Raw genomic sequence first — 12948 nt, 5'->3', positions numbered from 1 at the left:
GTACTTGGCATTGTACAGCTGTTATTTTCAGAAAACTTGTTTGTCTACAGAGACTTACCTAAAATGGAAAGTATCTATCTTACCCCATTTTATAATCAAAGAAACTCAGAAATTTAGAGACAACTGTTACCAGTTGTCTGGTAACAGTTACCAGACAAAAATTACCATTCTGTAATTTTAAAAATTTTGTTGGAAACTTGCAGTAAATTTCACTAATTTCCCCAAAATAGTTAAGGGCAGTGGTAAAGAAAAACTCAAGCAAACAAACAAAAAAAATGTATCTTTCTTCAGTCCCACTTTCTTCATTATACCAAGATGAGTTCAGTTCAGTTCAGTTCATTCACTTAGTTGTGTCCGACTCTTTGTGACCCCATGAACCGCAGCACTCCAGGCCTCCCTGTCCATCACCAACTCCCGGAGTCTACCTAAACCCGTGTCCATTGAGTTGGTGATGCCATCTAACCATCTCATCCTCTGTTGTCCCTTTCTCTTGCCCTCAATCTTTTCCAGCATCAGGGTCTTTTCAAATGAGTCAGCTCTTCACATGAGGTGGCCAAAGTATTGGAGTTTCAGCTTCAACATCAGTCCTTCCAATGAATACCCAGGACTGATCCCTTTTAGGATGGACTGGTTGGATCTCCTTGCAGTCCAAGGGACTCTCAAGAGTCTTCTCCAACACCACAATTCAAAAGCATCAATTCTTCTGCGCTCAGATTTCTTTATAGTCCAACTCTCACATCCATACATGACCACTGGAAAAATCATAGCCTTGACTAGATGGACCTTTGTTGGCAAAGTAATGTCTCTGCTTTTTAATATGCTGTCTAGGTTGGTCATAACTTTCCTTCCAAGGAGTAAGCATCTTTTAATTTCATGGCTGCAGTCACCATCTGCAGTGATTTTGGAGCCCAGAAAAATAAAGTCAGCCACTGTTTCCACCGTTTCCCTATCTATTTGCCATGAAGTGACGGGACCGGATGCCATGATCTTAGTTTTCCGAATGTTGAGTTTTAAACAAACCTTTTCACCCTCCTTTTTCACCTTCATCAAGAGGCTCTTTAGTTCCTCTTCACTTTCTGCCATAAGGGTGGTGCCATCTGTATATGTGAGGTTATTGATATTTCTCCCAGCAGTCTTGATTCTAGCTTGTGCTTCTTCCAGCCCAGCATTTCTCATGATGCATATAAGTTAAATAAGCAGGGTGACAATATACAGCCTTGACGTACTCCTTTTCCTATTTGGAACCAGTCTGTTGTTCCGTGTCCAGTTCTAACTGTTGCTTCCTGACCTGCATACAGGTTTCTCAAGAGTACCAAGATGAGTGCTATAACAGAATTCAATCAGAGAAGAATACTCAGTGATTTTAGGGGGTTAGAATTGAATATAAGAAATTAGGTATCAAAGCTACTTAGGAGCAGGTAAAGGGAGGCATTGTGCTAGTAACTGGTTAATAGCCATAAATACAAATTAAAGATGGTGATTTCATTCATGGAGCTGAAGAGTAAAGAGAAGAGGATGGGATACTTGAATCTAGAGTACTGTAGGACTGGCTCCATGGATCTCAACAATGAGACTCAAAGCTTTTCCTGCAGGTACTACTAGGCTAGTGCAAAGGATTTGAGACATTGGTAGAAAGATCAAAGACCTGGGGCTTAGTCCTAGCCAGCTCTGCTGGCTTGTTTTAGACCCACAGTGAGGTTGGTCTGGATTGAATTTTGTTTTTATTTTTCTTTTATTTTGGATTGAATTTTTAAAAAGGATATTGAAACTAAGTATAATTGCCAGTGTAAAATCTGTTATTGAGATAAGATTGACATACACAGATCACCCAGATTTCCAAGTCCCTGGCATTCACCCTACCACAGATCTGAGGGCTGATACCGCAGAAATGTGCTTCCTATGATGCAGAATACAAAATGGGAAGCAGCTTTGGAGCTGAAAAGCAGTAATGTAAAAACTGATAAACCACCCATGTGTCATGCCTTTTTCTAGAAAATATAAAGAAATAAATCTCAGGAAAAATAAAATTTCTAATTGTTTAAAATAAAGAAGAATAAGTAGAAACATTATAGGAGTTATGTTTTTAATGCATATCTATTCAGATACATTTTTTTGGTAGTAATTGTTTTTATTTCCCACGTTGACTCGGAGTTTTTTGCTTTGGATTTTCCTCTTGAGGCTGATTTTTTCTCTTTTTTTCCTTAGGCTTTTTCCTCATACAAAGCAACAGAAGACAACATAATAAAATTAACAATGAAATAAATAGTGCTATTGCCACGTAAATCTTGGGTATTTTCTTTCTCTTAGGGGGTGGGCCACTGTCAACACTACCTCCATCGCCTCGTTTTATGCAGTTGGGAGGGTCCCACTTATAGTTGCAGTGGCAGTGATGTTTATTGTTGCAGATCCCCCTCATGTTACAGAACGTAGGTGAACAATTACTATCCAAGCGAGAGATATGGACACATTTCCTTCCGATGCAGACATGCTCTGGGCCACACTCTGTGCCATCCCTCACTTCACCAATGTCAGGTATGCCCATCCCAAAATGGTAGTCTGTACCCCAGCAGGTGGCACTGTTAAAGCGAGTTCCGTGCATTGTAGAATGCTCTGTCAGAAGAGGAATTTCTGCCACATTATCACACTGAATTCTTCCACAGAAGATGTCCGACATATTGCATTTTAGATATGTAGGGCCTTCGGTTCCACAATTACCAAAACGGTCACCTTGAGTGTTTATTTGTCTGTAGCAACTGTCGTTTGCATTTTTTGCTGTTTGGCCAAAAATCTGCCTACAGTGTGCATTGCGATCATTACATCTCTTTTCATAGCAGTAGGAAATGTCATTACAGGGAATTCCATCCTCTACATATACATCATCTGGGCACATGTGGGATGATCCATTGCACCACTCTGGAAGATCACATTCATTGACCTCCTTTCTACACATTTCTCCTGATGGTAAGAACTTGCAGTCCTTGCAACAAAGCCCAAAAGCACAAACAGACCCAAAACTCAGACTGCAATTTGTCAGACAACAAGCGTCTTTTAAACACTGCTGTAAAGATCCACAGTCACACTCTTCTCCTTCTTCAACAACACCATTTCCACAGCGCTTCCTTGAAAATATGTCCTTTGTATATATAGTGTACCGCAAACACTTTGCCTTCTTTATAGCATATCCCCAAAAAAAAGAATAACTACAGTTGCTAAACTTGGCTATTGGTGGGTTGTCGTAACGCATTATACATCTATTGTAACCTGCTGAACACACACACAATATAGTATCGTGAGTCATTCCCAAATTATGACCTAAATGATGAGCCACTGCAATTCCAATAATGACCAAGGTTTTGTTTGCAAAAGTGACGGCTGCGCAACTGAAGTGTGGTCTGCACATTCCTCTGATAAAGCCTATACCACTTAGTCCTCTTAATGTCTTCTGCATAAAAATATGTGTAGTATCATGTGCTATGCGAGCGTCAATGTTATTAGCCTTCCAGACGCAAAAATCTCTCAGAGCTCTCTGTACAGCATCTATTTCAACAAGGTTTCTTTGAGTCCAGAACTCCAAACCAATTAGTAACACCTTCATACCCATTACCTGATAAATGGAATCCACTATGTTTACAATAGTAAATAAATCCTCTTTCACCTTTGAGACATTCTTTTTAAAATAATCATATAGGGTATAGTCCACCACCACTGCCATTTCAATAAAGAATGAATGGATCCACCAGCCTTCATAATTACTTTGTTTCAGAGTAAAATTACCAGTCTCTTGAAACTCAAATTGCTCTATAGGTTCCTCTTGCATAAAACCAGATTTCATGGTTGGTAACTGGGTCTCTTCACTCTCCATTTTATACACCAGGTGTTCAAATTTGGTAGAAAAAATCATGGGCTTAATTTCATAAACAACATTATTTATCTGTAATAATCCTCGAAAGCCACCAAAACAGGTACTGAGGGCAACAAGGGATTCTGGGTCCCCCTCCACATAACCATGATAGTAGCAGTCATTCTGGACAAAAGGTTGGTCCTTCAGGAGAGCACCCTCTTCTGAGTAGGTGAACACTGGGAGGTGTCTGGACAGCAGATGTTTCTTGACCTTCATGTGGAAAACGTGTCTCTGACCCCCTAAATGCAAGCTGTAAGACAGCCGACCTGGAGGCTTCATGCCTCTGCCAGTGCCAGTTATCTTCAAGGGAATTACCACTTCTGGGGGACTGTGATATTGAAGGTTCTCAGCCCGAGTGTGTCCTGTAAAAAACAGAAACACTCCAAGCCAGTGTAGCAGGGGTATGACCCTCATATACAGCAGAGATTTGATCACAGTCATTATGAAGCTACCATTATTGGTTCAGAGAGGAAGGCAGGCAGGGCTGGGAGTCACCGTTGGTCTGGCTCCTTATTCTGAACTGGTTATTGTGCAGAACTAATCATTAAGTCTTTGTCTTCTGCCAGAGTGGAACCATTAGAACATCAGCACTGTAAGTAAAACAAAATACAACATATGGATGGGGATGGTTAGAAATGGGCCTCAAAGAGAGAAAAGGAAACATATACAATAAAAGTGATTACTGTTTTGATCAAGGAATGACACTAGAAACTACACAGAATTTGTTTTTAAATATTTATAAGGCAGAGAGGCATTGGGGGAGTATATAAGGCTGAAAATTGGCCATAGATTTATAGTTATTAAACTTGGATGATGGGCAGTTAAGAATTCATTATACTGTTCTCTAAATATATGTATGTGTGTAAACATTTCCACAATAAATAGTTCAAAGAAAAATAATCTTAAGGATAAGGCGACCATAAGTCCTGGATTGCTGGAATTATCCTAATTTATATATGTTAAATTGATATAAGTAGTAATACCTGTTTTTTTCAGCCTCAAGCCATAAATTACTCAATTACCTAAGATACATATTAAAAACAACAATAGCGCAATAACTCTGCGAAAGTCTCCTGTTATTTTAAAATCTGTTCTATAGTACCTACCATTACCTCCCTACAAGAAAATGTTTAGTTTTCTTTCATCTTTCTTACATTAATCTCCTCATTAGACTTGTCACATTAGTAGTACTCAAGAGTATTATCTATGTCTTTCATAAATGTTAGTATCTCCTATAAAGTCTAACTAAATTCTTTATATAGTAAATAATGGTCAACTTGACTTTTATTGTTCCTTGGAGTTCTTACTGAAAAGGTATTTACACTTGATTACATTTTAATGTAGAACACTGTTCAATACCTGTAACCAATTTGCTTTTGGAACAAAGTGGTATAGGCCCACGTTTTTCTGCTTATTTTCTCTAAATACAACTAAATACTCTGGATATAATTAAATCGAAGACAAAAAATACCTCTGAAAGCTAAAAAGCAAAAGACAGACTGACTAGAGGTCTCCAGACTTGAGGAATGGCAACAGGGTGCCATAGCTCATATTTATCCCAAATAAGGTGCTAGAGAGGTCTTTAATACAGAATCACCATTAAGCATAGACAAAAGCAGGAAAAAAAGCCTCAAAAATAATTTTCTCCTTCTTGAAAAATGACAGAGAATTAAAAAACTCAACCAAGAACCAGTAAGATGCTCCAGCATCTACTCTTGAGCAAGTCACACGTGACTGATTCACCCAGAGTGACAACTTCAGATATTTGTAGGCCAACTCAAAACACATTCCATAATCAGAGAACTAGTGGACTGTTCAGTCCACTTACACTGGCAATATAAAGCCCTGGCAGGCCAGCCTAACCCTCATTCAACATCTAGGTAACAGATCTGCCTTCAGAGGCAGCAGCAAAATCCCAACAATTTGATCCAACCTCAGCTCAACACTATGGCAGAGAATGGAACCCTATATTAAACATAGCAGTATCATTCACAAAGCCTGAAATATCCCACCCCTTCACCAAATGACATAGGAGACATAGCCTATTGGCTTCTGTTCTTCACACCTCCAGATCTGAATATGGCCCAGTGACACCAGTTAAATCCAGAATGAAGCTTCATTAAAACTGCAAAGTCAAAGACAAGAAAATTTGAAAGTGGTAAAAGCAAACAACATGTTACACGCAAAAGAACCACCATAGAACTGTGAGTAGATACTTCAGCAGAAATCCTGCAGGTCTAGAGGGAGTGGGGTGATGTCAAAATGCTGAAAGAAAAAAACCTATCAACTAAGAATGCCATACTTGGCAAAACTGTCTTTGAAAAAAATAAAGAGGATACAAAGACATCACCAAACAGCAAACAAGAGCTGAAGGAGTTTATCACCGCTACAATCGCCTTACAAGCAGTGCTAACGGGAGTTTTTCAAGTTGAAAGAATGCTAAAGAACAACATGATAGTATAAAAAAGTATGAAATATACATATATATTTCATATAAAAACACATAAATGTAAACTCATCTATAACAAAACTAGAATACTTTATTACTTAATTATGGTGGGTGAACATATGGTGTTCATATGTTGGATATTCATACAGTGGGTGTTCTTATGGTGAACACTTTTAATTTTAGAATCAAAGTCAATCCCCTGGAGGAGGGCAAGGTAATTCAATCCAATATTCTTGCCTGGAGAATCCCGTGGACAGAGGAGCCTGGCAGACTACAATCCACAGGGTCACAAAGAGTCGGACACAACTGAAACAACTTAAAGTAAAAGATGAAAGAACTATAAGTAACTAAAACTAAAAAATACACAGTAAAAATTGATATCTAAGTTGTAACAACAATAACATAAAATGTGAGCTGAAGAGAAGTTATAGTATAGAGTTTTTGTATACAATTGCACTTAAAAACATTGTATACATTAACAGTGATATTTTATGTAAGCCCCAAGTTAACCACAAAAAAATATAGTTATAGAAGTTACACACATACACAAAAAAACCCAGAAAGGAATTACTATATGTAAAATACCAAAAAATCAACAAAATACGACATCAAAGGCAACAAGGGAGGAAGATAGATAAAAGAACAAGAAATATTAATAGAAAATAAAGAATAAAATGACAACATTAAATCATTCCTTATCAAATAATAACTGTAAATATAGATGGATTAGACTTTCCAATCAAAAGACAGAGTGACTGAATGGGTATAAAAAAATAAGACTCAGTTATATGCTGTCCAGTGGAAAAAACATTTACTTTAGACATAAGAAGACCTCAATCAAATCCCTTATGATTATACAGTGGAGTTACAGTGGAGGTGATGGATAGATTCAAGGGACTAGGTCTGGTAGACAGAGTGCCTGAAGAACTATGGATGGAGGTTTGCACCATTGTACAGTAGGTGGTGACTAAAACCATCCTCAAGGTAAAAAAAACACAAGGCGACAAAGTGGTTGTGTAAGGAGTGGTTGTATAAAGGCCTTACAAATAGCTGAGAAGAGAAGCTAAAGGCAAAGGAGAAAAGGAAAGATATACCTATCTGAATGCAGAGTTCTAAAGAATAGCAAGAAGAGATAGAAAGCCTTCTTAAGTGAAGAATGCAAAGGAATGGAGGAAAACAATAGTATGAAAGATTAGTGATCTTGTCAAGAAAATTAGAGATACCAAGGGAAAACTTCGTGCAAAGGTAGGCACAGTAAAGGACAGCAAGAACTTAATAGAAGCAGAAGAGATTAAGAAGAGGTGGCAAGAATACAGACAGAGCTGTAGAAAGAAGGTCTTAATGACCTGGATAACCTTGATGGTGTGGTCATTTACCTAGAGTCAGACCTCCTGGAATGTGAAGTCAAGTGGGCCTTAGGAAGCATTACTACTAACAAAGCTAGTGGAGGTGATGGAATTCCAGCTGAGCTATTTCTAATCATATAAGATGTTGCTGTGAAAGTGTTGCACTCAATATGTCAGCAAATTTGGAAAACTCAACAGTGGCCACAGGTCTGGAAAATATCAGTTTTCATTCCAATCCCAAAGAAGGGCAATGCCAAAGAATGTTCAAACCACTGTATAATTGCACTTATTTCACATGCTAGCAAGGCAATGCTCAAAATCCTTCAAGATAGGCTTCAACAATATGGGAACCAAGAACTTCCAGATGTACAAGCTGGATTTAGAAAAGGCAGAGTGACCAGAGATCAAATTGCCAACATCTTCTGGATCATGGAATAACCAAGGGAATTCCAAAATAATCTACTTCTGCTTCAGTGACTACACTAAAGCCTTTGACTATGTGGAGCACAGCAAACTGTGGAAAATTCTTAAAGAGATGGGAATACCAGGCTACCTTACCTGTCTCCTGAGAAACCTGTACACAGGTCAGGAAGAAACAGTTAGAACTGGACATGGAATAATAGACTGGTTCAAAATTGGGAAAGGAGTAGGTCAAGTATCATCATCCTGCTTATTTAATTTATATGCAGAGCACATCATGCAAAATGCAGGGCTGGATGAAGTACAAGGTGGAATCACTATTGCCAGGAGAACTATCAGCAACCTTAGATTTGCAGATGATACTACTTTAATGGAAGAAAGCAAAGAGGAACTAAAGAGCCTTTTGATGAAGGTGAAAGAGGAGAGTAAAAAGCCTGGCTTAAAATTCAACATTCAAAACACTAAGATTATGGCATTTAGTCCCATCACTTCATGGCAAATAGATGGGGAAAAAGTGGAAGCAGTGGCAGATTTCATTTTCTTGGGCTCCAAAATCACTGTGGATGGTGACTGCAGCCACAAAACTAAAACACGTTTGCTCCTTGGAAGAAAAGCTATGACCAACTTAGACAGTGTATTAAAAAGAAGAGACAACACTTTGGTGATAAAGGTCCATCTAAGTCAAAGCTATAGTTTTTCCAGTAGTCAGATATGAATGTGAGAGCTGGACAATAAGCTTGAGCACTGAAGAATTGATGCTTTTGAATCGTGGTGTTGGAGGAGACTCTTGAGAGTCCCTTGGACAACAAAATCAATCCAGTCAATCCTAAAGGAAATCAACCTTGGATCTTCATTAGAAGGATTGAGGCTAAAGCTGAAGTTTCAATACTTTGGCTACCTCATGTGAAGAGCAGACTTGTTAGAAAGATGCGGACGCTGGGAAAGATTGAGGGCAGGAGGAGAAAGGGGTGACAGGGGATGAGGTGGTTGGATACCATCACCAATTCAATGGACCTGAGTTTGAGCCAACTCTGGGAGATGGTGAGTAACAGGGAAGCCTGGTGCGCTGCAGTCATTGGTCACAAAGAGTCAGACATGACTTAGTGACTAAACAACTACAACAACAAAGCAACAAATAGTTAGTGGTAAAGGCTGTATAACTCTGAATATACTCAAAACCACTGTATCTTACACTTTAAAGGCTGAACTTAATGTATTTAAGGCTGAATTTACTTAATGTAAATTATATCACAATAGCACTATTATAATAAAGAGAAATGCAAGATGATGAACTTTATAAATATTTTATGACCCTAAAGAATGGTATGGTAGGCATGCATCTTCTTGATTTTCTGAAATTGAATGAATATCTCCAGGGTTTTTTCTTCCTTGTGTTAGAGAGAGAACTGTCGGCAACTCAGATTACACTCGGCCTTCTCAGTATTTTCTCTCAGCTTGAATTGATATTCAGAGGACTCAGTATTTTGCCCCCTTTCTTTTCTCTGGAACTTTCTCTCATTTCTAAGGGGCTTGTATGACTTCTAAGCACAGTGAGGAGGGAACAAAGACTCTGTTTTGTGAATGTGTTTTGTCCTTTGGTGGTTGCTATTCTCCTCATGCTCAGGCAGAGATCGCCTGGCATAACCCACTAACTCCAATCTGGCCACTAGTTTTATGAGTCAATGTGTTTTGTTCTCTTGATTCTTCTTCAGACCATATAGGATGTAACTGTGAGGATACCACATCTTTTTTATTTCATTCACCTGTCAATGAATGATGTTTGGGTTTTTTTCTATGTTTTGGCTATTGTAAATTGTGCTGCTATGAATATAGGAATGCATGTATCTTTTTGAATTATAGTTTTGTCTGAATATATGCCCAAAGTGGGATTGCCGGATCATATGGCAGCTCTGGGCTTCCTGGGTAGCGCTAGTGGTAAAGAACCTGCCTGCCAATGCAGGAGATATAAAGAGATGCAGGTTCCATCCTTGGGTCGGGAAGATCCCCTGGAGGAGGACATGGCAACCCACCACAATATTCTTGCCTGGAGAATCCCACGGACAGAGGAGCCTGGCAGGCTACAGTCCGTGGGGTCACAAAGAGCTGTATGTGACTGAAGCGACTTAGCATGTACGCATGGCAAGCCTATTTTTAGCTTTTTGAGGAATCTCCATACTGTTTTCCATAGTGGCTGCACCAATTTACATTCTCACCAACAGTGCAGAGGGTTCTCCTTTCTCTACACTCTCCAGTATTTGTTATTTGTAGACTTTTAAAATGATGGCCATTCTGGCTGGTGTGCGGTAGTAGCTCATTATAGTTTTGATTTGCATTTCTCTAAAAATTAGTGATATGAGTGTCTTTTCATGTGCCTATTGGCCATCTGTATGTCCTCTCTGAAGAAATGTCTGTTTAAATCTTCTGCCCATTTTTTTGATTGGGGTTGTTTGTTAGAAAATAGTTTTTAGACATAACGAAAGCTCGGTTGTAAAATAAAACAAAATAAAATAAATTGGAACTTAATGAAAGTAAAAGCATTTGCTCTAGAATATCTTAAGAGAATGAAAACGCATGTCACAGATTGGGAGAAAATATTTGCAAATAATTGTTAAAGGATTTGTAAAACAAACACCCCCCCCACCCCAGATTTAAAAAATATTCAAAATGTTTCAGCAGACATTCCACCAAAAAGATATAGAGATGGCAAACAAGCATATAAAGATAGTATCTTTATTCATTAGTAAATGCAGTGGAAAATGAGATTGTTTTCTTACTCTCTCGTTTTGATAGTTCATTGTTAGTATATAGAAATGCAACAGATTTTTGTGTATTGATTTTCTATCCTGAAAATTTACTAAATTTATTAGTTACAACAGTTTTTTGGTGGCGTACTTAGGATTTTTTATATATAATATGTTATCTGCAAATATGATAGTTTTCTTTTTTCCTTTCTTATTTGGATGCCTCATTTCTTTTCTTGCTTATTTGCTCCGGTTTAGACTTCTGGTACTAAGTTGAGTAAAGGTGGAAAGGCTAGATATCCTTGTCTTGTTCCTGATCTTAGTGAAAATACTTTTAGCTTTCAACTTTTTAACCTTTTTAACCTTGAGTGTGGGAAGAGCTATAGGCTTGTGATATATTGTGTTGAAGTGTGCCTTTATTGTGAAGAGTGTTCTCCATATACCCAATTTGTTGAGCATTTTTATCATGGATAGATGCTGAGTTTTGTCAAGGGATTTTTCTGCATCTATTAAGTTGATTGTATGATTATTGGCAATCATATTATTTTGTTATCAGTTATCATTGATTTTGTTAATGTGGTGTAAAAATACCAATTAATTTGTGTTTGTTGAATCACTCTTACATCCTGGAAATAAATTCGACTTGATCATGACTTATGATCCTTTTAATGTATTGCTAAATTCAGTTTGTCAATATTTTGTTGAGGATTTTGACATTTATCTTAAGCATGGATATTGACCTATTGGTCTAATATGTCATTTAAGTTCAATGTTTCCTTTTTGATTTTTGGCTTGGATGATCTACCCGTTGATAAAAGTGTGATGTTGGGGTCCTCTACTATTTTTGTGTTGCTCTTTTTTTCTCCCCTTAGGTCTATTAATGTTTGCTTTATACATTTATGTGTGTGCATATATATCTACAAATTTATATCCTCTTTGGATTGAAGCAAAGCTTCTGTCGGCTAAGGAACCTATGACTAGGAGGCAGTGTCACAAAGTGGGTATCAGTCTGCATCATTGTTGCTAGGTTGTAGCACTAGCACTTATGCTTACTAGATGTATTATTAAACTCTCACAGAGTTGGTTTCTTTTTTGTAAAATAGAAATGAAATGTGTACTTCCTGGGATGGTTTTGGTGGTTAAATGAGATAACTGAAGTTAAATAGTTTGGATAATGCCTACCGTGTTGAATATTTGATAAATAATAATTTTATTATTTTTAAATAAAACCTACAATGTTTTCACAAGTTTCCAGTTCATTATGCTTAATGATCTACAACAGATGTTTTCTTTTATACTAAACAGGAAATAATTTTCTGAAATGGATTTGGAGGGAAGTTGATTTTTGTTAAAGAGTGTCTCTGTTTGAAGCAGTGTTTCTATTGAGTGATTCCATATCTTTAGAAACATCTGCACCTTAATACTTTGATTCTGTTTGTTTTTCAGCAAGCAAGAAAACAGAAAATATGTACTGAGAATTTTCAGCTCTTTTCTAAACCTTTCAAAGTAATTTTTGTCATCAGTTTTCCTCTAATATTTTATCTTCTGTTTGGTTCACTTCTCTGCTTTTTTGGGAGCACAAGATTTTGCATAATGAACTGAACAGCCACTTCCGCTTTCCTTTGAAATGGATACTTTTACTGGTTCCTTTTTATTGGTGTAAGTACAAGAGGTGTGAAAACTCTTTCAGATTTAGTGATTTAAAACAAAATATTCCTGTGAACATTTGAGTTGAACAGTTTTAAAAGGGAAAACTGCATAAAGTATTCTGCCCCCCCCATCTCATTGTGAGGTATTTCCCTTCATCTTATTTTTAACTGAAGATCCATTTAGTTAATTCAATGATATATTTCTTAGCCTTGGAGACTTGAACATATGAAAGGAGCAAGATTGCCATGATTATTTTAATTGAACAAAAGAAAAAAAGCAAAACTGCTTTTTAGAACAGTTTTAGATTTACAGAAAAATTGTAAATATAGTACAGAGTTCCCATGTACGCTCATGCCCATTTTTCTCGTAAGTAACATCTTATATTAAATTTTCTATATTTTTATTATATTATATATATTTTATATAATTATATATTAATAT

General features: G+C 37.3%; 1 protein-coding gene across 1 annotated transcript; it reads right to left on the bottom strand.

Annotated features, from left to right (window-relative positions):
- Positions 1-2128: 2128 nt before the first annotated feature.
- Positions 2129-4342, bottom strand: LOC133048447 (disintegrin and metalloproteinase domain-containing protein 29-like). Its single transcript, XM_061132110.1, has one exon. It carries the CDS (start codon positions 4340-4342, stop codon positions 2129-2131), a length of 2214 nt encoding a protein of 737 aa, XP_060988093.1.
- Positions 4343-12948: the final 8606 nt, after the last annotated feature.

Source organism: Dama dama, chromosome 29 (genome assembly GCF_033118175.1).
Source record: "Dama dama isolate Ldn47 chromosome 29, ASM3311817v1, whole genome shotgun sequence".
In the NCBI taxonomy this organism is placed as follows: Eukaryota; Metazoa; Chordata; class Mammalia; order Artiodactyla; family Cervidae; genus Dama; species Dama dama.
The sequence above is the reverse complement of the archived record's forward strand: the minus strand, read 5'-3'. Positions and strand labels throughout refer to the sequence as shown.

Coding starts and splice junctions, on each gene's coding strand:
- LOC133048447 (XM_061132110.1), bottom strand. CDS start 4,342: ATGACTGTGATCAAATCTCTGCTGTATATGAGGGTCATACCCCTGCTA.